General features: G+C 37.8%; 1 protein-coding gene across 8 annotated transcripts in view; it reads right to left on the reverse strand.

The window, feature by feature from the left end:
* Positions 1 to 9,823: 9,823 nt before the first annotated feature.
* The window catches only part of LOC131432509 (uncharacterized), a 547,181-nt gene continuing 529,053 nt past the window's right edge, over positions 9,824 to 27,951 (reverse strand). For 7 of the 8 annotated variants that reach the window (XM_058598834.1, XM_058598837.1, XM_058598831.1 and 4 more), the window contains 3 exons: positions 21,987 to 23,577; positions 15,099 to 15,358; positions 9,824 to 12,801 (listed from right to left, as the gene is read on the reverse strand). In XM_058598834.1, coding sequence (XP_058454817.1) covers positions 11,929 to 12,801; positions 15,099 to 15,358; positions 21,987 to 23,577 — 2,724 coding nt within the window. In that variant the 3' untranslated portion in view covers positions 9,824 to 11,928. The remainder of the gene's footprint in view (positions 12,802 to 15,098; positions 15,359 to 21,986; positions 23,578 to 27,951) is intronic. The other variant, XM_058598836.1, reaches the window with a different exon arrangement.

Genomic DNA, 27,951 nt, shown 5'->3' on the forward strand with positions numbered 1-27,951 from the left:
GTTTTAAGTTGTTCTTTTCTGAATTTTGCATCATTTGAAAATCTTTTCAATCCTAACGAGCTTGAAGTTCTTATTTTTCCGATTTTTCATAGAAAATCCGGTTTTCACGTTTGTAATTTTTTCAAAACTAAATTTTGATTCATCCAAAACATTTTTTAGTTGTCCGTTGTGTGGAAAACGATGGAGCTTGCGGAACTGTTTTAGGTGAAGTTAAGGAGCAGCTCATAGTAGTTCAATATTCGTATGACTGTTAAATACGAAGTTTGTAGGTTTGTAGAAAAAAATGCAGAGTTCATCATGTCATAGTCTTTTTTTTATGCGAGTTTACGTACCGCATAAAACCGCATAAAAAAAACCGCATAACTCTGAAAATTCGCATAAAAAAACCGCATAACTTTGAAAATTCGCTTAAAAAAGTCGCATAAAAAACCACATAAAAAAAGACTGCATAAAAAAAAGACCTCAGTGTATCTGTATCGGGCGAGCGATGGAAACGAAAATATAGCGATTATTGGTTGTAACTTGAGTATGCTTGCTTGCGATATAACTATATTTTCCATGTTCCGTCTAATTATGTTCTAAGATGTGTTACAGCATCACTGTAGAGTTAAAATGGTAGAACGGTTACAGTGATTACAGAAGGTTTGCAAGTTCGAGTCGAGTTTCTTTCTTTTCTTTTTTCGCATTCCCATCTTATCATCTAACGATTCCCAATAATTTTTTCAAGGCTGGTTGAATCCAGCTGGGTAATTTGACATACTCAGGAGAACAACTCACTATTTTGAAGTATTTCTCAATTCTATTGAAATTTTAATTTAAATATGACATAATGAATTTTTCGAACGATTTTTTTTATTATTCCTATTTACTAAACCATATTCTTTTTGTGATTAATAATAATTAGGATTTTTACTCAAAATTTCGGGTGGATTGTGCTACCGATCTTTTTAACCGGCCCTAGTGGGAAAAATCTCATCCCGAGTTAGAATTTTCTGCGCATCTACAGATTGCTACATGCAATGCTATCCACCAATGTAGTCTCACACTGTCAATGTCAGCTGAGATCGCATGCATTATTTATGTTTCCGCAACCGTCCGCGCAGGTTCATCAAGATGTTCTGCAGTCCAGAAATGGACAACAATCAGCAAATCTCAAACATGCAAACAAAGGAAAAAAAATCACTTCATACTTAGGCTACCGGTGGCCGGCATAGACAACTTCACCGGCAATCTTCCGTATCGATCCACGTCGAATCCAGTTTTGGGAGCGAGCTACAAAACGACATGTCGTCCTCGATCGAAGATGGTGATTAATTAAAATTTTTCCTTATAAATCACTCTTCACCGCTGCGTATCGATTTGCTATCGATCATGTGTACTTTGATCTTTCGCCTGATTGACATCCCGCGAAGGAACAAATATGCTGGACCAGACTTGAGAATGCTCCAGGGATGCCGCAGATGTCGAATGGAGTCGTCGACAGAATGTAGAAACAAAAGGGGACACGCTTCAATCAAGTTTCCGGTTTTCGATCATTGTTTTTATCAGTTGGTATGAATATATGAAGTACCGTCAATTACCAACAATTTCAAGTCTCTATTCCCACCTTCAACGAACGGCGAGCAATTAAGTTGGAACAACATAGTGAACATCCCTGTCGTAGGAAATTGTTGTCATCTCGAAACGGTAGCACGAGAAGTGAAAAACTTGTCCTTCGCAACGGACTGACTGCTCGGCTGAAATCCAACTACATAAATGTCCACGCATGAAGACTAATTTTTCGAGAATGGTTTGCCATCATACGCAGCTTGTTTTCACTTCCCGTACCGAGGCAAGGACGGAAAGGAGAAAAAAATGCGTGCATTGACTGCTACCAACAATGTCCCTCGCGGAGAGCTGCTACATACGCACTTGGGCTTTTAACTCGGGCAGGTCTGTACAAACATGCCGGGGTGTGTTGACATTTGTCTGGATAAGGTGACAATGCGACCGCTGTTCTGTCCTTCTGGGTTACTAAATACATCCCCGCTGTATATTATTTCTGATCGTTTGCTGCAGTCGTTTTTTGCGTGGTTTGGATCGGATCACGAATCATCATAGAAGCCATCATAGAGGCTTGTAAAGTGCTATGTTTTATTTGATTTTTGCCAAGATATTGAAACATTACACTTTTAAGATTGGTGACGAATTTGAAGTGGATTCAATTATTTTGTCAAAGAAAGAATTATGAAACGCATTATTATCAAATGTTATGAGGTCATTTCTCTCTTCAGTATAGCGAATCATTTATTTTGAACGAAAGGAGAGACCAATTCGACATAGTAACCTCGGAAACGTAAGTTGAATGCACTATTCTAGAATTAGAAAATTACCAGAAAAAAATAACGTCAAGACCGCCTCCGGAACCAAATGTGAACCTTGTAAACACATCAAATAACTCAATAGTCTAAAATTCTTTCGAGATCGGTTCAGGTATCTTAGAACAATTTCGTCGAATGAAAAAAACTGTGATTTATCGGTTAAGCCTTTATATGTTCTTGGGTTAAAAAATGTCCTATAGAGGTCGGGTGTAAATTAAAAAAGATGCAAAACTAGCCGCGTAACCTTGTTCTGTCATAATTATTAACACTTATAATTGATGGATTTATATAACAAATTGAACTATTTACCTATTTCAATAGATAAATGTCGTGCAAAATCGTATTCAGAGTAAGCAGCACCCTCTCATATTTTAATGAAACTTGTAAAATTTTTTCTAATTTTGTAAGAAAAACTCATACTATACTTTTTTGTGAAATTAACATGAAGACATTGTCACAGAAACCCTCTGTGCATATTTAGTTTTTCAAAAAAAAAAAATGACCTAGACTGTAATTTAAAAGGATCAAATTTTTCTACCAATTTATTTCAAATGGCTGTAGTCGAAAAATGACAAATTTTACAAAAAAGTGTAGTATGATTTTTTTTACAAAATTAGTCTACCGGTCTACAAAACCGGTTTTTTTCAGTGTAGAGATTCTACACTGAAAAAAATCGATTTTGAAAATTTAAAGTCGATTTGCAAAAAAAAAAACATTATCGATCTGGATGAAATCGGTGATGGGCTGAAAAACAAAGAGAACACGATATTTTTTTTGGTTCAAAATTATCAGGAATCAGAACAAATTGGCTCAAATGGTACGTTCCCCTTGATATTTGGAGATTTGTGCCTTGCCATCAATTTGTTTTTAGCATCATTTTCTCGATATATAAGAGGGAAGGATTGAAGGAAATTGTAAGGTTTGGACTAGGAGGACGGGAAAAATTTACGATACAAAAACCTCCGAGAGGATTTAAAGGTTTTACAAAAGCGATACCATTCTGCACTCCCGGAAGAATGCAGAACGATTCGCAGTATTACGAGCAGAAGTAAATTCGGTTCCTCATAACAGATGCCAAACAATCTGCTAAACCCTATTTAAGGTGAATACAAAAAGGATTTATTCACTCCAAGAAGAACGATGAACCCTTCTGACGAAAGCTCCTTATCACGTTGGGTGAGAAACGAGCGACTATCCTTTTGCTGGCATGTCTGGATGCAGCCCAAGAACAAATCTTGTGCTTTATCCAACTAGTTTAAAGTGGTAAAGCCGGTTCCGGACCAACGAAATCATTCGTTGCACTAGCTCTATCCAACTCATCAGCCCATTAATTTCCAGTAATACCAGAATAGTCGGGTACCCATAAGTAGTAAACTGCATTTGAGATGTTAAAGTCTTCAATTTGAGTTCGACATGCGATCACTAGATTCGACCGTGAATCATTCGAAATGAATGTTTTGAAAGCTGCCTGACTGTCGGAACAAAATAAAATTCTTTTACCACAATCATACACAGAATCGCGTAGATTTCTGCTTGGAACACATAACAGTATCTACCAAGTGAATGAGACTGCTCTAGACTCATTTCACGACAGTAGACACTAGCATCAGCACGACCATTCAACAGAGAACCGTCCGTATAGCAAACTATGTGTTCATCAAGTTGTCGTTCCAAATAATCAGTCAACCATTCCTCACGAGGAGGATATCTTACATGGAATGTTTTGAAAGGAAAACTGTATGTGAGAGTTAGGTCACTAGGAGCGAGTAAATACTCATCCCACGTAACCATTTGAGACCACAAGCGAGTGTGGCTGGTAGCATAATCTAATGGGTTACTGTTCCAAAGCCCTGTAACCCTAAGACGGTATGCACAAGATAATGCTTCTTGTTTTAGGAACACATGTAGTGGTTTAATGCACAGTAGCGCCTCTAGAGCACCAGTAGGAGTTGTCGTGAATGCTCCTGTCATCGCCATTAGGACCATCCTTTGGAAATGATTTAGCTTTGACTGAACTGTCGCAACTTCTCCTTTCTGCCACTATACAAGACATCCGTATGCTAAAATTGGTTGTGTAGATCCAATGAATGTATCTGGGTTTGAGTCCCCATGATTTTCCAAAAGCTCGTCTGCATTGACCGAAAGCCATGCAAGCTCTTTTAATCCTAAAGTCAATGTGAGCAGACCAAAAGACCCCGACGTATTTAACTTGATCAACCACAGTGACCTCTGAACCGAAGAACTGTAACGGACGAGCTCCTGTGATTATCCTAAGATGAGTGTAAAGCACCATTGATGTTTTGCCTGGATTTACAGACAATCCAACCTGACAACACCATTGCTCAACAGATCGTCGAGCTTGCTGCATTAAATCAAAGAGAGTGTAATGATTATACTGGTCAGCAATATATGATAATCGTCGGCAAAACCATAAGTCGGAAATCCAAGGTTATTAAGTTTCCTTAACAAACCATCAGCGACTAGGTTCCATAAAAGTGGAGATAGTGCACAACCTTGAGGACACCCACAGACACTTAGCTTTGTAATCTCTGCTTGCCGAAGCGATGAACAAAGTAGTCGATTGCTAAGCATTGCGTGTATCCAGTAAGGGAAAAACCCAAGATATTCCGTTCACGACTGCATTGTTTAACCTCCTGCAGCCATTCAGTCCTCAGCACGGAAACACACCTTGACTTAGGAGTTCCTATTTTTGTGGCCTTTTACGACATGGAACGGGAAACCAGTGGATCAATTCTTGGTAGAGAATAATTCCGCCGGATGCCACACGGCTTACCTGTTTGCTGGACTTATACCACCGGTATAGGTGGACAGTAGCATTATTCTTAGCCAGTTGGGAAACCGGTACCGACACTACACGGCTATCTAGGCTGCTTAGAAAGGGAAGTTGACATTGATGGACAACTTCAATGGATGGCCGAGCAGCCGACTAGTCAAGTTTATGAATAGAAATATTGAAAAAACGTGCTTAATCCACCTATCAGTGAGATGATACCTTTTTTTATCAATCCGCATGTGTTTTTTTCATGAATATTCTTCGGTTTTCATGACATTATTTTAATGACCGTCGTTTTAAGCTGCAATTTGACATTTTAATCACTCATTACTCTATCTAAAAAGGTTACAATCGATTAAACTTTTCATGATATGTCGAAGTGAGTTCCACTTTAGAATTTACGGTAATTTAAGGTACTTCCAGAGCCGGTATTCAGGAACCAGCATAAACCAAACCGATTCGTATGGCCATATGACGAATAAATTGCAATAGTTTTGAGTCCAATTTTCAAGCTTTTCGGGATTATCATCTTCTATATCGGTTTGAATTTTAAAAATTCATCCTCCTGTAATTCCAGAATCGGAAGTCAGCATTGAATAAAATTAATTAATTTTGTGTGGGACTATAAGTTTATTTTAATTTGAATTTTTTTCTGAAATTCGATTTGGCTTTATTTGAGAAAACGATTGAGCTTTGAGAAACGATTCGATACTGGAGCCGGAATTCGAAAATCGGTATAGCCGAAGTCAGACAAATTCACCTGATTAGTTTACATTTGTTTCAATATGTTTAAAAATCAGTATAGACATCTTTGAGAAATCGTAGTACGAGTTAAATTGTTGGGTGCCTTCCGAATCGAAAACTGAATACCACTAAAACTGAAATAAGTTTATTTGGTTGTCGACTATTCAAATCAGCAAATCTTAGATGATTCTTAGATATCATTTGAATCTTAGATCGGTTCAGCCATCTACGAGGAAAATAAGTTACTCAATTTTAATTTCGTTTCACATATCATCCTGTAGTTCCGGAACCAGAAGTCGGATCCAAACATAATTCAGGAACCTTGTTTAGGAGCATACGAATTTTCATATGAATCTGAGTTTGTAGAAAACGGTTGAGTCATCTTCGAAAATAAGGTAAAAAATTGAGTGAAATTATTTGTCACATACGCATTTGCTGATCTCGACGAACTGATTTGATTGCTGTAAGCAGTTTAAATCAATATAATTATGAAATTGTTCAGAATTCGGAAGTACTGCCATCTTTCCAATATGTCATATTCGAACGATAATGTTGCCAAAAACGAACCGTGCTAGAATTGGTCCGAGGCAAAATGTCATGAAAAATAATGCTGTTCACAGTCTTTTTGGTACTTAGAAACTATTGTATGTAACAGTATAAAAAATCGTGTTTTACGTTGCTCCCAAGCCTTTCTTTGCCATACAGCGCTCAGAACTTCTACTGCTGGAATATGGGGGAAAAGTCGCTTACACAAAAAATTCGATATCTCCGTTAAAAATGGACGGATTTTAACAATCTATGGCTTGTTGGATAGCTATTACCGTGCGGAATCTAAGTCTGAAAACATATTCTGTTTTCAAGGTCAATTGTGACAGATACTGTCAAAAAACTGAAAATTTTGACATAAAACTTCGTATAACTCAAAAAGTAAACATCCGATCTCAAAACCATTCAATAGCGTTCTGGGTGACGGGGAGACCTTTCATTTGCGACTAGTTTGATCAAAATCGGTCCAGCCATCTCTGAGATTTCGACCTCTTAGTTGACAACACACATACAGACACACACATACTGACATTTGCTCAGTTCGTCGAGCTGAATCGATTGGTATATGTCATTCGGCCCTCCGGGCCTCGGAAAATTTTTCGAAAGTTTGAGCGAATTCTATACCTATTTTTTGTATATATAAAAAAGGTAAAAATTCTAGTTGAATTTTCAAAACCGGTTTTTTTCAGTATAGAGATTCTACACTGAAAAAAATGGATTTTGAAAATTTAAGGTCCATTTGCAAAAAAACATTTTTGATCTGGATGAAATCGTGATAGGTGATGGGCTAAAAAACAAAGAGAACACGATATTTTTGGTAACGTAACGCAATCATTCCAGCACCGCTCTAATATTTCAATACCACTTTTGAAGAACGATTTATCTTTTGCCTTAAAATAGGCCTCAGTTCCAGCGAAAACCTTTCATTCATGAAACATTTCTGACCGGCGAACATTTTTTTTCATGTCGGCGAGCAGCCAGTTGTAGTTGTATATGGGAGCAAATCGATGCTCAATTCATGTAGGTTCATCAGTTGCTGTCCACTCGGATGACGATAGTTTTGACGGAGTGAAGTGATGAATCCATGTTTCATCCATTGTCACATATCGACGCAAAAATTCTGGTTTGTTACGTTTAAACATAACCACTGCTCAGAATCATCAAACGCGTTCTCGTTTTTGGTCAACAGTGAGCAAACGCGGCACCCACTTTGAACAGAGCTTTCTAATAGTGAAATGCTCATGTAATATACAGCCAACACCTTTTTAATGTTTTCTGGTGTTACCGTGTCTCTACGACCACGTATGAAGTCAGCAAACTAATGTATTATTGTTGCTTCGGATGCAGCGGAGTCTCCATAACACATTTCAAGCCAATGCTTTGCTTAAACGGTATTTTTTTAAATCCAGAATTAGTGTAAAATTAAAACACGAAATCGTTTTTACGTTTATTTACACAAGTTTTTCTTCGTCACAACGATTTGAATTTAATAAAACATATTTTGTTGATAATTTCATAAACTATTATTATTATTATCATAACACGATACTCTACGCATGTCCGAACGACATGATCAATATCCCGATAACCTTAGCCACAAGCACAATGATTAGTCTCGGAAAGTCCAATTCGAAGGAGATGTGCATCTAACGTGTAGTGATTGGACATGAGTCTGGATATCACACGATTGAGACTCACATCCAGCCCCCAATTATCCCTGAAATAGCTTACCAGCTGGCAAGTGTTCTTTGACGACCACGTATAGAAGTGTTCTTTGCTGGCAAGTGTTCTTTGACGACTGTCTATAGAATTCGTTAAAAGAAATCGGTGGCTCATATATTTCATCCTCAATAGCACACCCTATGGCTAAAATATCGGCTCTTTCATTGTCTGGAATGGAGCAATGAGCCGGGGCCCAGACTTTAGTTATTTGATAATTATTGTTCAATATGTCGTTCATGCACTGTTTTATTTTGTCCAAGAAAAACGGTCCATTCTTACCAGTCATGTTTGAGTAAATGGCTTCAATTGCGCGAGTCAGTCAGTTTCGAAACTGGTTTTTAAATCAGATTTACTCAAACCCCCGTTGCTAAGTGCGAAATCAACACAGTTTCGTGAAAAGTGTTTGTTTGATGAAACTAGCTTGGGTCAGTTTCAGTTTTCTCAAGCGAAAACGACATTAGTAAGCAATAATTTCGATACCCATTTAAGCACGTGGTTCGAAATCACGAATCACATCCATCAAGCATGCATGTGAAATCTCCACACAAAACATCTCGTTGCGCGCCAAACAATTTGTTCAACGATCTAGTATTCTTTCCTTCGACGGCCAAACACTTATGCAACTCGTTGCGCTCCAAACATCAATCGTAGATCAAGCAAGCATAGACGACTTTTTCAACGGAAAATTCCATTGACCATACAAAATAATTTTATTGATTTTTCCCACTTTTCCGGCAAGTTTTCCTAATTTTTTTGATGTATGAACCCGGTGGGGGAAAAACTGATCAAACAAAAAAAGAATCATTTAAATCCGTCCATCCGTTTTTACGTGATGCGATTACAAAGAATGATCTCTGCATTTATATATATATATATATATATATATATATATATATATATATATATATATATATATATATATATATATATATATATATATATATATATATATATATATATATATATATATATATATATATATATATATATATATATATATATATAGATGACGTCGTATCGTTTTTTTCCTCGTATTTCATTTGTATTCCCCATAACGCTAGCAAAATCAATGGTAGCTATGATTCAATCGAACCAAATTCGATCGAAAAATCAATACATCGTTATTCAGAATAAGGGCGCATATTTCCGAATACTGATTTTCTACTTATTTTTAAGAAAGTCGAGTTTTTCGAACCTATAAACTCTAAAAATCAGTATATCGATTACTTTCGTAGGAAAATTAACGAGGAAGAAAACCTTCAAGGACTACAAAGCAATCCGACATTTGTAGAGGAAGTTATCAAAGGAAAACCAACAGGAAGCTCCGTCGGTCGAACTCGAAGCATACTATGTGTTTCGTCAGGAGAATGCACATTTTGAAAACTGTCAAATTTTTCATTGGGTCATTACTTGCTCTGATAGTTTCGAACACAACGTAGCATTGAACTCCACCTACTATGTGGAACGGACGCTAGGCAACGATTTAGAATTTTGTGTTTTTGAGCCGCACTTAGAATGTTATCTCGGAAAATTTTAACATTCCCGTGAACAAATGTTCTAGTTTGGCATCTGAGTTCGGAACCTGATTGTGTGGAGGTCAATGGAAAATAACTGTTCTGGAGGGATTTTCTTTCGTTTCAAATTATCACACCATCTCTTTAACCAACTGCTATTATTTAATATTTGTTTTTCTCTTGTTCCTAAGTTGAATCCTAATAATAAAAAAGTTAATTGATTTTATCTCTCATTTTCAACACACAATCTTACGCACACGTGTCCGCATTTGTTTCTTAGATACGTTCAACAGCACAAATCATAGTAAATTATCGTCTTTTCAAATGAATACTTTGTGTGATCTTTCTCCATTACCTACGTTTGGTTCAGTTTGTTTGTTTTTATTTATTCCCTGCACTACCCGCAGTGAAATCAGTGATTGGTTTTTAAAACACATTGGGTTAAAATGGGGACAATCGACTGCAAAACAACTATGAAAAGTGTTCCAAACCGAACCGAGATAAATGTTTCACCGGACCAACTTTGAACCAAAGACGGTAGATTTGAAAGAATTTTAGCATGTTTTGGTTCATAATTCGCCTAATTGTTAAGGGGTTTAAATTTATCACATTGCTTCACGTTTGTTTCACCGGAAATGTTTGTGCTAAGCGGAGCGAAAAAAAATTGGACTCAATTAGAACGTTGTAATGTTTCATTTTGCACAGTGTCTGTAGTTTCGAATGCATTGAACCTAATCTATTTGGTATTTCACTTCCTACGGATGTTTTTTTTTCTTTGAGTATCCCTTCATTATCACAAAATCACAATGTTATATGAAATAATGAATATGAAATAGTTAACTTTGTCTACATTTTGCCATACCGGGATCAATACACTCAGATGCTGGTTTGCCTCTATGATGTCCATTGTTCTATGAATGGATTGTTACACTAGAATTAAAATGCTACCGTAGTTAAGAAAGTTTGGTCATTTACCCTTCCGGTTGAATTTATTGATGTTACTCTTCACCCTACAGCTATGAAATGTTTCAATATCGTTTAGTTCACTGTTTAATTCTTTTTCAAGCGATTTTTACACCAGTTTTCTTTTGTTCGTTTGGAAATTTCGTTAAATCTAAGCTACGTTGTCACAATGTAGTGTTAATACTGGTACAGATTTTTACAAATTGTTCAGTATCGTCTTGATAAGACTTTGTTATATAACTAACAATGGTTGTTCAATGTCTGGGTCCGAAATAACACATTATTTTGTGCCTATTTTGTATGTTTCTCGTGGCAAAAAATGATAGAAAAACAGCATAAAGACAATTCAATTCCCAACAATCTTGAATTTGAGATTGGGAAAAACATCAAAACTTTATAGCAAAAAAGAAAAACGTTTTCACACTCTGCGCATTAAAGTCCGAGTACCGGCTTTTCTCGGGTTCGTTAAGAATGAAATAAACTATCCCGTCAAATTAGTTTTCATTCCATTCGTTCTAAACTGCTTAAGAGGTCTAAAAAGACTCAGTTGCTTCATTAAGGTAAATCTATACTTTTGGCAACACGGATTTTGTAGCCATCGGTTATAACTAGAAAAAAAAACTATGTAAATTCGGATGAAATTTTATCGAATAAAGTTAGGATGCTATTCTAATATGATATCAAACTCATATGGACGGGTTTCAATGCTTGACTAGTTATAGTTTGAAAATTCTTTTTTCATTGCCAGTACTAGTTTTAAGTTTAGGAATCGCTAACGGTTTTTAAATCGTATATTATAGTTCTAAATTTAGATAATAAAAAATTGTCTTCCCTCTGGCACCAAGCTTCTCACCCTAATCACACTCCTCTGCAAGTAACACAAGTATAACAATCGTTAATTGTTGAAATATGAAAACTACTTAATCTATAACAGCTTCACCAAATGCTATATATTTTTTTTGTTTCTGTGCAAAACGTGCGATAAAATCTCTTTATTTGCGTCGTTCATCGGTTGTAACAAATTTAATTTTTCACTTCAAGTCTCCCCAGCTTCGTCATCGGCGAATAATTCTAATCGATGTTCTAAGCTAATTCGACTCTAACCATTTTGTTTTTCTTTTAACTGTTGCATCTATTCTATATGATCTAGTAGTGCGTTTTTAATTACGTTGGTTCTTGCTTGAATTCACAGTCTCACTGTCACCGCTTACCGCTTGGTCCACTCAACTATCACCACATTGGTGACGCTGGTGAACATGCAAACTTCACATCTGAGCCTTAATTCTCAAAGGCGATCTTTGTCCCTGTCGAAGCTCATGGCCTTGAAGATGGAACCTCTCCGTTTACCACTGCCGTGGCTGACGCTGGCTCCCCGTCGCAAATTGTGCTGATCGAGACTGGATGCTCGTGGTCTTCGAGGTGTTTCGAACTCCACATCGCCATCTTCGGTGTCTGTTTCGCTTCGCTTTCGTCGTCTCCGCAGAACTCCACCACTTTCTTCCAGATCGCTTAAGATTTCTGTGCTTATACTTTCCCGTTTCTGAAGTTCTGCCACCAACATGCGAACTTCCCAGTCATTGTGATTCATCTCCTCTTCCTCGTCGTCGTCATCATCTCCATCGAAATCATCGTCCAGGTCATCCTCACTGCTGCGACAGCCACGGTTCTCTACAAGTTTGCCCGACTCGGTAACGAATTCGTCGTCCTCCTCGTCTTCGCCTGGATCTTCCTCTACGACATTTCCTCGTGTAGTTCCACCTGGGCTTGAGTAGATATTATCATTCTCTGAATGCGAATGCTCGGAACTAGAGCTGGTCTCAATGTTGACCACAACACTGTCTGAGACAATGTTTCCGGTTAGCTGCGATATTACGATGTCTCGATAGGGACTTCGTATCCGATCAGCTGGAGGAGTTCGCCGAGGAGGAACGGGAGGTGGCTGAACTCTGGAAGACAGTGCTCCAATCGTATATCCCGGGGGTGGGTCTTTGAGATCGAAACTATCCTGATCGGTACTTTCGTCCCAGGATGGTCGATTCCGTAACGGTCTGTGGCGCGGCGAGCCTCGCGGTTTACGGTTGCGAACCTTTTGGGTCCGTGGTGCATCCGAGTCTGAGTGAGGCGAGGAAGCGAAAATCGTGTCCAGAGAGTCACCGCGCTGAAAAAATGAAAGACACAGAAGAAATGATGAAATATTAGGAGCAGTAATTCACAGCACAGTATTTTTAATTCTCAAGTTGTTTAAATGGTGTTCAAAGCTCCAAGTACTACATGTTTAAGTATCCCAAGCGTTCTATGAGTTCCAGATGTTTTAAAAAGTTACAGGTTTTCCTTGACTTCCAGGAGTTGCAGTAGATCCAGGTGTTCCAGAAGTTCCAGAAGTTCCAGAAGTTCCAGAAGTTCCAGAAGTTCCAGAAGTTCCAGAAGTTTCAGAAGTTCCAGAAGTTCCAGAAGTTCCAGAAGTTCCAGAAGTTCCAGAAGTTCCAGAAGTTCCAGAAGTTCCAGAAGTTCCAGAAGTCCCAGAAGTTCAAGAAGTTCCAGAAGTTCCAGAAGTTCCAGAAGTTCCAGAAGTTCCAGAAGTTCCAGAAGTTCCAGAAGTTCCAGAAGTTCCAGAAGTTCCAGAAGTTCCAGAAGTTCCAGAAGTTCCAGAAGTTCCAGAAGTTCCAGAAGTTCCAGAAGTTCCAGAAGTTCCAGAAGTTCTAGAAGTTCCAGAAGTTCCAGAAGTACCAGAAGTTCCAGAAGTTCCAGAAGTTCCAGAAGTTCCAGAAGTTCCAGAAGTTCCAGAAGTTCCAGAAGTTCCAGAAGTTCCAGAAGTTCCAGAAGTTCCAGAAGTTCCAGAAGTTCCAGAAGTTCCAGAAGTTCCAGAAGTTCCAGAAGTTCCAGAAGTTTCAGAAGTTTCAGAAGTTCCAGGAGTTCCAGGAGTTCCAGAAGTTCCAGAAGTTCCAGAAGTTCCAGAAGTTCTAGAAGTTCCAGAAGTTCCAGAAGTACCAGAAGTTCCAGAAGTTCCAGAAGTTCCAGAAGTTCCAGAAGTTCCAGAAGTTCCAGAAGTTCCAGAAGTTCCAGAAGTTCCAGAAGTTCCAGAAGTTCCAGAAGTTCCAGAAGTTCCAGAAGTTCCAGAAGTTCCAGAAGTTCCAGAAGTTCCAGAAGTTCCAGAAGTTCCAGAAGTTCCAGAAGTTCCAGAAGTTCCAGAAGTTCCAGTTCCAATTCACAATTCACAATTCACAATTCACAATTCACAATTCACAATTCACAATTCACAATTCACAATTCACAATTCACAATTCACAATTCACAATTCACAATTCACAATTCACAATTCACAATTCACAATTCACAATTCACAATTCACAATTCACAATTCACAATTCACAATTCACAATTCACAATTCACAATTCACAATTCACAATTCACAATTCACAATTCACAATTCACAATTCACAATTCACAATTCACAATTCACAATTCACAATTCACAATTCACAATTCACAATTCACAATTCACAATTCACAATTCACAATTCACATTTCACAATTCACATTTCACAATTCACAATTCACAATTCACAATTCACAATTCACAATTCACAATTCACAATTCACAATTCACAATTCACAATTCACAATTCACAATTCACAATTCACAATTCACAATTCACAATTCACAATTCACAATTCACAATTCACAATTCACAATTCACAATTCACAATTCACAATTCACAATTCACAATTCACAATTCACAATTCACAATTCACAATTCACAATTCACAATTCACAATTCACAATTCACAATTCACAATTCACAATTCACAATTCACAATTCACAATTCACAATTCACAATTCACAATTCACAATTCACAATTCACAATTCACAATTCACAATTCACAATTCACAATTCACAATTCACAATTCACAATTCACAATTCACAATTCACAATTCACAATTCACAATTCACAATTCACAATTCACAATTCACAATTCACAATTCACAATTCACAATTCACAATTCACAATTCACAATTCACAATTCACAATTCACAATTCACAATTCACAATTCACAATTCACAATTCACAATTCACAATTCACAATTCACAATTCACAATTCACAATTCACAATTCACAATTCACAATTCACAATTCACAATTCACAATTCACAATTCACAATTCACAATTCACAATTCACAATTCACAATTCACAATTCACAATTCACAATTCACAATTCACAATTCACAATTCACAATTCACAACACAATTCACAATTCACAATTATCAATTTGAAATTCTCGAATAAGTTCTCAGGCCTCGATTCTCGATTTGAAATGTAAAATTTTAACTCTCGATTGACAATTTTCAGTTTCCGTTTCATCGTTTCTTAGTCTCGAATTTGTTTTTCATTTCTTAATCCGCAGATTTTAATTCCCAAACCTAGTCTACCCGCAATGGCTTACCATAAATGGCAGCTCTTCGGAAGACCGGGATGTGCCACTGCCTTCTTCACCATCGCCATCGTTCGTCTCTTGCTGATCCCGTTCCAGCTCCTGAATACGGTTCTGGAGCTTTGATATGATATCGTCCCTTTTTTTCACCTCCAATTCCAGATTGAAGAATTTGTCCTGAAACTTAACCTGTATCTCCTTCATGTGCGTCTGGATGACCTGTTTGATGCCTAGCAGCACCTCACCGAAAAATTCCTGCTCCTCCATCGAACCTGCAGGGTGGGGTTTTTTTATGGTTGTGATAAGCAAACGGAATCGGAAAACATATTTTTGTGGTGGTGGGGTGGAAGAGACCAGAATCCAAACGGAATGCAGATTAGGTGGAAAAGAAAAGTGAGAGTGAAAAGAAGGAAAAAGAGAAAAATCGATTAGAAATAAACTCTTCGAAGGCCAGGTGGAAACTCGATGACCGATTGTGTCGATTGTCCTTCAGTGGTCGTATCGGAAACATGGTGTTTTGGGAACAATAATAATTACTACTAGGGCTCGAGTATCGCACCGTCGAACCAACGTGCGCTACGTTTCTGTTTTCTGTTGCCGTTGAAGTGTGCCAATCAACCAATCGTTTCGAATTAATTTTACCAAACAGAACAGCGCAGGGATTTAACGGGGTAAATCGGGTAGCAGGATTGTGATGATTCGGATGATTGAATGTCTGGTGGGTGTAAATGGGAAGGATATTTTTTATTCTCCGTTAGGCGGGTGATGATTGATGAGCCGTTCGTTAACATGCAAATATTGACAAGGTGGAGGGATTGACGAAGCTAGTTCTATACGCGGGGAAGATGAATTCAAATGGAAATGTGTTTTTGAACCTTCGATTTGGGATGGCTGCTTCGGGATGCCAGATGTGGGCTAGCAGCGTGATTGAATCGAAGTCGCAACAATTTACAATACTGGCAACCCCGAATGTGAATGGACAAGAAGGCGGTCCTTCGGTTTCAGCTATTGTGTACTAAAACATGTGTACCGGATTAATTTTCAAGAGACCGATTAGGTTCGACCGTTGGCATTGTAGTTACAACTTGAACCGGTCAATTTAGGTTACATTCGGAGGTTGAGCACGGTAGTAGGCCGCTCGGTTACGATGGTAACTTGTAGGTCACTCGATGTGGATCGGCTGGTAAGCTTTGTATCGTTCAGACAGAACCTTACACAAAAGATTGGATACTATCGGAGAAGATTGAGTTCATTAGCTCATCAGGAAGTTGTTGGAATTTCATCATCCGTTTCGTAGGAACATGATGTAATGATATTTTGCTTGCTTTATTAGCTTGCAAGTGGGTGTACTTTGTTTGGTGCTGATTGGTCAATATGCCAAGTGGGATATTATGTCAATATTTGCAGACTGATTCTCCACAGCCTACTAGCGGCGAATTCCATCGAATTTTGTTATTGTTGAATTGATTATATATTCAGAGCATGCAACAATATGATACTGATCATTGTTTTATTAAGATTTAGCCAGTATAGAAGAAATAAATAGTGATGCTCAATAATATTGCAAATACATATTATTCTTGTATTGTATTTTATAACTATTCTCGTAAATATTAGATATTGAAAACGTTCAATTTGCTTTGATTTGCAACTAGTTTCTTGTTGATGAACTAGCCTAACGTAATGGGTAAAAAAGTTCCCATTCTCGCAGACTAACTGAGTTCAATTCCCAACCCAGCATATAGAATCAGGAATCTTTGTAGTATAAATAAGAAAAACAGTTTCTTGTTTCTCAAAAATAAAATCGAGTGACAACTGTGAAACTTATCTTATCGTTAATCGATTATTTTTTTCGATACCTAAGCGTCTCTGAGTACATTTTTCATATATGCATAGACATAGTTAAGGATGGGAAGTTTCAGATAAATCGTATTCGGAGTTGGCAGCACCCTCTCAGATTTGGATGAAACTTTCTGGACATGTGGACTTTGTCACAAAAAATCACATTGCACATTTCGTTTTTCAAAACTAGATCTAGACTGTCTTCTGAAAAGGGCTAGGGGACGGGTATAGAGTGATGGATAAGCCGAGGCCTTTCATGCAGCCCACCTGGGTTCGATTCCCAACTCCGCAAATGGGGTCAGAAAATTGGTTTGCCCCGTAGAGGCAAATGACCTTAATGTTTAAATCTCTAAACAACATAAAACTCTTTTTTTTAATTCTACGAAAATGTGAATTTTTTTAAAATCAGCAAAGATTTTGAATAAAAATACTGAAAGCATGCCTAATCGAATCGTCAATTAGAAATACGATTTTGAGAGTTTAAAATTGTTTAAAAAACGCAATGTATAATTTTGATGAAATTTTGTCCAAAGATAGGTAATTATGTCCTCTATCAACAGTTTATACATTTTAAGATGGGCATTTTCAGGGAAAAAAAGTTTTTCTAACAAAAACTCTAAGGGTCTAAACGATGAAAAAAATCATCATTGTTGCGAATTTTTTCCAGAATTATCATTTAACAAAACAGATTCAAATGTTTTGCATGATAAAAAGCATCATTCGAACAACATTTTGTAATTTTTTCATGGAAAAATATTGAGAAATAAGTCGGTGAAGAGGTAAGGTGTCCACTGTATCTCAGCGCAGACTAATCAGAAGTGAACAAACGATCGCAGCACAGTTAGAGTAGAAGTTTTTCTAGACCCCAACGTTTCTGTTTGATTTTTTTTTAATTTTTTAAACTTTTGGTGGTTGTTCAAAGTGGAAACCACGATTTTTCACGAAAAAATCCGCCATTTTATAACTGTCAAGCCTCCCCAAAGTAACAAACAACGAAAAGGAAAACGTTGGGGTTTGGATTTTTATATGTAGCAAGTGTGTCCAAAATTTGAAAAAAATTGGTGCAGTAGTTTTTGAATGACGATGGACACAGACTTTCAAAACCTGCTTTCGAGGAAAACGCGTTTAATGTTTTTGTCTATAAAATCAATGGAAACAATTAATTACTCCAGGGAGCCCGCAGGGTCTAACATCGAGCTTTTGCTTCTTCGTAGAATGAGATAGCCATAGATAAAAGTCCATAGCTTCTAGAGTTTCGTTCCAATAGGCTTAAAAATTTCACAGAAAATTCTTCAAATGTTTTACTACAAGAAAATATAAATAAAACAATAAATGATTTTTCAAAAGTGTTAGTCCCTGCCCCCCGTGCAATATGTCGTTCAACAAGCGCTCAAAGACCAACAAAATTGAATGGCCTGCTGAGAGGGTAATGTCCCAAAACACTGTCTGCTGTATTTTAGGTAAACAAGGTCGACATTTATATTAGTATTGGTCTGGTATCAATATGAGTGTTATCAGTTTAGGTTACTTCCCAGATAACTAATGAGGATCAAAACGAAGTCGTATATTTGCTTTATATACATATGATAAATTGCCAATCATGGCTTATCAGTCCTATATGCTACTGTAAAACTGATAAAAAAAACGTAAAAGACGAAATATTCGGCTGTAATAATGCAGACAACAATGACTTTTATCGTATCAAAGAACGCTCACTAGCGATTCTTCACACGATTCAATCAGTGCCATCAAAGAGAGACGGATACCATCGCAGCAACAAAAAAACGGCATGGTTCATTTAACATATAATAGACATCAGTGCGAGAGCGAATTTCTCTCGATAACCTGTCTGAGCATCACGGGTTAGTACGCTGCTGTGGGGATTCTCTCTGAAGCAACATACGGTCGCTTATTCTCGTTTCGCGATCCGATTCTGTATGGGCAGTGGATAATAGCGATAGAATCATTTTACTATTGCCGCTTATTCTAACTATGTGCATATAACCTTTGTATAAGTTGTGTCTATGAAAATGTCTGTGAATGCAATGAACAAGGGTTTTGAAATATTGCAACATAGTATGAGAATTATCAAGTCGAGTCATCGATTCGATTTTCTGCGATAATTGTCAACTTGCGATTCTCTCTTGGTAAATTCCACACAGCACCGTTCATTACCAAACTGTAAATTTTTTAAGGGCCGTGAAATACTCAGAGTATGAAGTGGAGAGAAGAAATGTAGAAAAATTCTTTCACGGTTCATGCATTGAGAGACACGAGTTCTGGTAGCATCTTCTACCTGATTGAAAATGTCATATACAATATAGATAAATATCGAACAACTTCTGTCAAATTATCGGCAATCAACAAACACTGAATGCAAAAAATAATTACTCGATTTTTGCATGAGTAAAATTATTAGAAATTTTAAAGTACAGATGTCAAAATAGAAAGGCCGGAAATAGCATGGCTAATATTATTGAACACATAAAGTTTGTTTTTAGAAAAAAACTATCACAAGTTTCTTGTTGCTGCTACAAAACTGAAGTAGAGGGACAATAAAATGAAAAATATGACAGCTTAGAACAGCAATTGCATATTAGTAATGTGATAGTGATTACTTTCTGAAGGTATATTTTAAATAGGTCCCAACATCAGGCTTCAATGATTGATATATTACCTTCGACGCGTCTCGAACCTGGAACCGCAGAAATGGGACTCGAACCCGTAGCTAGCCGGGATCATTGTTTTGCCAATAAAACTTTCCTGCATATGCAAACACATGAAGAGACAGTATGATTGACTAGAAAAACCAAACATGCTTCGTTTTACTTGAAACCTGCAGCATTCAATTATAGTCGTACTTCTATGGGAACCCATCCATCAGAAAACAACACACGCAAGTATATATTCACTTTCTGCTATGCCGTCAAATGCTGATTTGAGATTTTGTTTTTGTCTTTTTTCTACCTATGGAGTACATCAACGTCATCATCTGCTTGAAGTTCTCATGGCATGTTTGGCAGCAGTGACGATTGTGATCTCGCACACAATATATTGAAGAACAAATCAAACCTGCGATTGACTTTTAATGATTTGTTTTTATTCGTTTGACTTTGAATGATTTGTAATTTACTTTCAACAAAAAATATTGCGACTTGCGATGCGATTCCATAGATATAGTACTATAATTAAATACTGAAGCGGTCAAATAAAGCGAGGCATGCTTGGTTCTTCCAGTCAATTAGACTGTCACTTCATGTGCTGGCATAAGCAAGCTAGTTTATTTGACAAAACAATTTCCTCGGGTCGGAGCTAGCTACTTGTTCGATTCTCCTCTCTGTGGTAACATTTTCGTGGCTTTCATTACATTACATTACATTACATTACTTTGGCATGCCATTTTGCCAATTCCTTTTCCTCGTTAGATACTGATCAAATTTAAAGCTAGACCAATACGGCTATACGTCTAAGCAAGACTAAAAAAAAATATTTCCTTATCATTTTTTGTCGAAATGCTGCCTCTTTTTTAATTTTTATTTTTACCGCTTATATCATACTTCCATATATGCAGTACGCGATTTCAAATTATAATCGATTTGCTATGATCTGTTTTGAAATAGACTTAACTGACGATTTGTATTTTAGTTTTTGTGAAGACGTAGAGCCATCTTGAGCTAGTTTTGAATACGATCAGTATCTAACGGAGAAAATAGATTGAAAAATTTACATGTGAATGAAATTATGTAAAGAAAATCGCGAAAATTTTACCGCACAGACGGGACTCGAACCCGTAGCTAACTCCTAACCGGGGAAATTGTTTTGCCAAATAAACTACTCTGCATATGAAAACACATGAAGAAAAAATTTAATCGACTGAAAGATACCAAGCATGCTTTGCTGTACTTGGTCACTTTATCCGGTTAAGCGATAAAGTAGAGAAACTATAAAATAATTTACTTAATAATGTTGTGTTTTTCTACAATCCACTACGACTGGAAAGCTACTGTTCGAGAAAATGTTTTCCACTTTCAATATTTTCCGCACATTCATGTTTTCAGTAGGTAAACTGAACTGTTAAAATTTTCTAGGAAAAAAACCGGTTCGGTTCCATCATAACATTATACTAGTTCGTGAATAGCACCTAATAAATATTTACAGTATAAAATCACTTTCGCTTGTACAATGTATATTAGTACTTTATAATCATATTAAGCTAACTATAATGCCAAGTCGCAATATTTAGGTTATAATACGACATTTATGTGTACCGGTATTAGCTGGTATCAGAAATCGTTGTACCACCGAAATAATGTCCGGTACGGTATCGTAATTTTTCGTCACAACTATGCTTGGTCAAATTTTTATTTATTTTATTTATTATTTATTTATTTTTAGCCGGTTTTTAACAAGTTGCGGTCGTTCACCGGGTATTTTTTTTTATTTATCATACGGCTTCTCGAAAGCAGATACATGATCCAATTTATTTGTAATCGAGTGATAAACAAGTTATCATTTAACTAATTGATCAAATCGCGGGTTCAGTATGCAAAGCTGAGAAATATGGGAATAATATGGTGATCATGATGCATGACATTGAATATGAGGGAATATAGCTAGATCCAATAACAACAAAATAATAAAACAAAAAAAAAACTTCCACTGGCTTTTGTGCATAGATTACAGGTCTTATTGGAAGAGAGATATATTTACAAAAGGTCAATGCCCCAGAAACCCAGTTTAGTCGATAGCGTGAGTAGTAATGCACAATATACAGCACCAGTGGTGTATCGACCAAACAAACTCCCAGTGCGTTAGCAACAACTGGTCGATGGATGGCGCTTCTTACCTGCAAATAAAGAAACTTCACATACGAACGATTCTGGCCGGTGCCAAGTGGAGCAATGTAACAGAACTTCTACCAACAGACCGAACAAGTCTACAAGCGATGAATGTGTGTGTGTGTGTGTGTGTGTAATAATACAACAACAGAACTGTGGATGATTGATGGGAGCAAAGCGTTCGAAAGCGCCCCTTTAGCATAGGGGTCAGTTAACGTACCTTTGATAATCTTTCGCTGAGTGTTGAAGGCTGACAGTGACCCCCTCGATGGCGAATCATCCCTCGACAGTTGATGGTTTTCGTTGATGTGATACCTTTGATCGTCGTGTTCGTAATATCCGTTGTTGCTGATAACTAGGGCTTGTAGATCTTGACCACTGTCCTCGGTATCCTCCAGCACCGTTTGCGGAACCGTCGGAAACTGGTCCTGCGAAACGATCTGAACATTTTCCGTCATGGTGGGAGCTGGACTGTCCTCACTGGTTGAACTAGCCACAGGGGTCACTGTAGTTGTGGAACTTTGTGCGCTAGGAATGGGAAAAAGAGTGCGTTCTTCAATAGATTCACCTAAATTAGCACTGTTTGGGGGGCTAGAGAGTGTGTTTCTATCGAAGGTGACGCTCTTTGTGAACTTGCTATGTCTAGCAACGTACCCTTCTACCGTCTGGGCTCGCATCAACTTCCGAATGTCTCGATTCTGAATGCCCTGTCGCTGATCGAGGGCAAGTTTGTCTTCGGACAGTCGTTTCAGTATGCTTTTCAGCTGTCGTCGTTCGGGCGTTTCGTTCGATTCCGGACTGAGTGGAGTGTTTTCGGCGAAGGTGTCGGGTTCTCCCACTTTCGAACGTGACGAAGCTATTCCGGAACCTTCGCTCTTGCTGCGGGACAGTTGATCAAGTGGTTCGTAGCCGGCATTGCTACTGTTCGAATCCGTGCAGTCTAGACTAAGGCTACGGGTTTGCATTGCCGACTCCAGTTCGGCCAGTTTCTGCCGTTCATTCAGTATTTTGAGGCGTTTTACAAAGGGAAGGCCGCTGTATTCCGGTGAAAGGTCATCGATGGACACGTAGCTTTTGTAGCTTTTCGGTTCTTTGGTCAACTTGATCGGTTTGGGTTTCATTCGAACACGGGCGGGAGATGGCGAGACTTGCTTCTTGCTCGTCACCTCACTATCACTAACGCAGACCTTCTCGATGGTCGTACTTCGGCTGAACACACTGCTCGGTGGTTGGAAAATTGACCCACTAGTGGTGGTCGTAGGAGGAGCGGAAAATATCGGTGGAGGAATTGTGTGGGTCAGTGAGCTCAAGTTTAAATCAGCTGGAATCGATGTCTTCAGGCGGCCTGCTTTCCTGGTCTGCTCCAGGATAGGCGAGTCTTCATTCAGACTGTTGTTCAAACTGCTGTAACTTCCTCCGACGCTTACCACTGTTGCTAGCTTAAGCTTGGACCACGGTTTCAGTTGATCGTCGGTTCGTTGCAGATGTCCGAAGGAACGAATTTTGTCCTTCAGTGTTTGCGCGGCTGATAGTCGTGCATTTTTAGCCGGTACACTCGCCAACAGATGTCGCTTGACATCCATGCCCTCCGGTATCGAAATGGTTCGTGATTCAACTTTCGTCTCCAACCGGTGCATGCTCTTGATGCGATCTTTAAACGAAACTCGCATCGACGCTTTGCCATGATTGTGATGGTGGCCGGCTGCCGCGGATGTGCTCAGGATCGGACTTGGCGGTGCCTTCGGGGATGTGGGGCTATGACTTTGAATCAGCGACGGTGTACTGGAGGTTTGTTGTTGTATTACGTGTAGCTGCAGAATAAATAATGAATGAAAAAAGGCAATTTTGAATTAATTACCGATATCAGCTGCTGCAATTTCGGGTGAAGATCGGTGACAGATTGGTATGTAGTTCACTCGGTGCATCGGTTATTGTTTTTGTAAAATCGAAATGGATGTAGAACACATCGATAACGCTTAAGTATTTTCTAAAATTAGAACGTCTTCCAAGTAAACAGATTTGGTTGTGATCTGATTCGAAGTAACGTTGAACTAGAAACGGTACCTAAGGAGTTGTAACCGAGGTAATGAATCTATGGGTCGAATTGGTAACGGGGAGTGCGAATTTGGCATGTTCTCTTTGTACGAACTAAGGAACATTTTTGTTGTTGATTTTTCACTTAATATTTACAATCGATTTGTGACAAGACTCACGGGGTATAAAACGATGCAGAAATGCTCTAGAAAAGAAGACGCAGGTTTAAATCCATACAAAACAAAATCTTCTACTAAAGACGGATGGTAAGGCAAGGAAGAGTGAAAACGGGATTTTTTTTCGTGTGAAACAACGGATATTGACTGTGACCTGCAGCCGACACAGTTACATTCCAGTCTAACATGCGTGACACTTGTACATCAAGTGTAGAAATATTTTAGCAGTCTTGCTAAAGTATTTTACTAACAGCTCGATTACCACATTATCTGTCGTCACGTTAGAAATTTATACACGTTCACTAGGATTGTAAATTTGGCATGCAGATTTGCTTCTCTCACCTTATTTTGCTGTAATAAATTTTTCACATTTTCTACCACATTACCTTGTGATGCTTTATGGTTTTGTTTTATTTTGTTGTTTGAACACTTTGGATAATGGCTAAATCTACGTTCGTACGAGGTTAATTATATAAATTTCGAACGTTCTGTACCAATTTAAGCATTTTAGTACAAAAGGATAATCCAGTCGCTGAAATAGTATGGCTTGTTCGCGACAAAATCTGGACGTCTTCGCTTTATACCATTCCAAATCAATCTTTGGTGTAGTGACAAGATGCCAAATCAGGCCAGAATAGCGAGGGAGCGTGTTGGTTGCGTAGCAATGGTAACAATCGCTTCTTTAACACTCCAAATCAGGGGTGGAAATAATCAATTTTTTTGATTCACAGTAAATAAAAATAGACAGTATTATCTTTTCATATCACATATTTATTGTAGATGTTATAATGAATTTTGAAACGAATGATTTTTGATAAGATAAATTTTGGGTTTTAATTAAAAAATTAAAGAGGTCTTCAATTTTATTTCCCACAATTCAAAACTCTATTACAATTTTAGTTTTGATACCCAATTTTTTAATTCACGGTGTTGTGTTTTTTGATTCAGAATCGGAAATCTTGATTCACATTTTCATGCGCAAAATGGACTTATTTCCACCTCTGCTCCAAATATCAAGTCTGAGAAAAAAATTGGAACGAAAAATTCGAACTGTCAAAGCTCAACTGAATTTTAACGAATCCCAATAAATTTAACACCCTTGAATTTTGTGAAGTTCGTAGATTGATTCTAAATCTTTGTAGCTGACGATAGGTTGAGAAAAAGCAATGAAATTTTTTTTTCCGTTCCAGATTTTTTTTCACACGCACAATTTGCCCTATCTGCCTTCCTATTTTCTCTCCTTTGGCCTCAACGTTGCATATAGAATATTGAGAACTTCAACTTTACCGAGTCATAACTTAATAATAACTTTAAAAAAAATAAAAACAAATTCGAACAAGCAGTTAGTGCTACTCTCCAACCTGAGAATTTACTTTATTCCTATCTACTCAGAGCCTAAGAAGCTGACATAAGCATGCGCCAAGCAAGAAACTTTTTTAGTGCAGCAAAATGCACCCTTTTCCATATTTATATTTCACCATATCAGTAGACTTACGAGTAGCAACCTTCAGAGCTACCTACCGGAAATGTGTAGCATTTACTACCGAAACTCAAGCTTCTCTTTTAGAAAAAAAAAAACGTTCAACAGTGGTCCATCGTTGGTCCAATGAACGTTCAATCAATCGTTCAACGGGAGACCAACACGGGACCTTCGTTTGCCGATTTTAAAACAGACCGTTGAACCGAATGCCTTTTTTTTCGTTCAACAAACCCGGCAGACAGAGGTCCATTGTTAAGCCATTTTTAATATGAGGAGTTGGAGCCCCGTTGGAATAGTTTTGCTGGACAATTTCCGAAGCTTTTTCCACTTATTTTTTTTAAACTAACATTACTTCACGTAGAATAACAACAAATTTTCTTTCTATATGAAGGTAACACCTAGATTTCACACAATTTTACAAGAAAAAAAACAACAATAAACAAATAAGCAAACTAAACGAATATTTCGTGCAGTATGTCGTTCAATAAGCGCTCATCGACCAACAAAATAGAACCGCCTGCTGAGAGGGTTAATACGTTTTATTCGTACGGCCCAATGTAAACGTCAATCTTGTTCGAAACGCAATCATAACGTTCGCGATCCCAGTGGATTTTGTTAACCCGTATCGGTCCGATCATGGGAGACGGAGACGTCTGATCGAAAATACTTTGTTTAGTATCTTTTCACTCTTTTGCTCTAGCGATACATAATGAAAGCGTAAAGCTTTTTCAGGTTGACACAGTTGATGCAAAAAAGGTGCAGAATTGTCCGATGACGGTCCGAATGCAGCGCTACGATCGAGCCGATATCGTGCTTAATCGATCCGATGATGATCGGACCGACGCGGGTCGACAAAATCCACCTAGAACTGGGATCCGTCCGATGTTCGAATTTACTGGGTTAATTTAAAGGAACCCAGCTAAATTGAACATCGGATGCAGTGGCGTACCGAGGAATTTTGGCGCCCGGGCAAAATAAGAGATTTGCCACCCCCATCGTTGGTCCCAAGGATCAGTGTTGAATAGTCGTTCGCACCGCACGCACCTAGAGTTTCATTGATTCAAGGCTTCAGTCTTTTTCAAGGCTACCTGAATCACTAACAGTCTACTTTAGCCTAGTTAAATTAATTTCAAATTTCATTCATTTCAAAAATGCCTGCGTCTAACCGGAAAGGCAACAAGCCTAAGGCTAAAAATAATTCAATACGGAATAAATCATAATCCGTTATTCAACATTTTTTTAATAACATTCACGATCTTATAGAATCTGAATGTAAAAATAAAAGACAACGGACGGATTTCCCTTCCGTCCCGCCGTCTAACCATATTTATGAGATTCTTCCTGAATCCGACTGTAGCGACATAGAAGAAAATTCTTCAAAAATTCCCAAAATGGACGCTTGTCGTTCTGGGAAGAAACAACAATCTATGCCACCAGTGACGGTGATGATTTCCGACTTCAAAGCATTCCGTACTGAGCTTTCTTCTTTTCTCCCGAAAGTAAAAGTCTCATTTCAAATCGGACGAAGAGGAGAATGTCGAGTCTTGGTTGATGGATTGGAAGATTACGAACGTCTTATCCGATATTTGTCCGAGAAACTTCATAAATTTTATTCATATGATATAAAATCAGACAGACCCTTCAAGGCTGTCTTGAAAGGCTTATCAAATAATCAAAGTACTGATGAAATTAAAAATGAACTAAAAGAATTGCTTGGTTTTGCCCCTTCCCAAGTAATACTAATGAAAAAAGAGCGAATGGTACTTCTTAACCACGCTCTGGAATTTCCATGAACTTTACCTAATACACTTCAATCGAAGTGACGTAAACAATTTGAAAACTTTAGAAAAAGTACGTTTCATTTCCCACATTAAAATTCATTGGTAACATTATAAACGGCATAATCGTATTGCAAACTTAACGCTATGTCGTCGTTGCCAAGGCTTCGGCCATGGAACCAAAAATTGTCATATGGATATAGGTACGGTGTTTGAACTGTGGTAAATCGCATTCGAAAGTCGTTTGTCCAATGAATGAAACCACTGATAAATTTTCATGTTCAAAGTGCGATGGAAATCATAAATCCAATTATTTGAAATGTCCTGTCAGGAAAAAAAAACCGTTACAAATGTCACGCCTATTTCACGCCGCCTAAGGCACTTATTTCTTCGAATTTAAAACAAAAAACAGGTACGCCTTCCAATTCGTCTTCTAACGAAAACAATTTATTAACAGGTAGATCGACCTCGTCATCATCTTCTTCTAATGTCAGTTACGCTAGTGTAACAGGTAGAAATCTACCACTTAATTCTTCTAATGTAAATAATCAAAACACAGGACCGCCTTGCAGTTCATCTTCTAACGAAAACAATTTATTAATAGGTAGATCGGCCAAATCATCTTCTTCTAATGGCAGTCTACCAATATTCCTTTAATGCCATTCGCTTCTTTAAATGAAGTCGATTTAGGCGATATAACTGAAAATAAAACGATCT

The sequence above is a fragment of the Malaya genurostris genome, chromosome 2 (assembly GCF_030247185.1).
Source record: "Malaya genurostris strain Urasoe2022 chromosome 2, Malgen_1.1, whole genome shotgun sequence".
Lineage (NCBI taxonomy): Eukaryota > Metazoa > Arthropoda > Insecta > Diptera > Culicidae > Malaya > Malaya genurostris.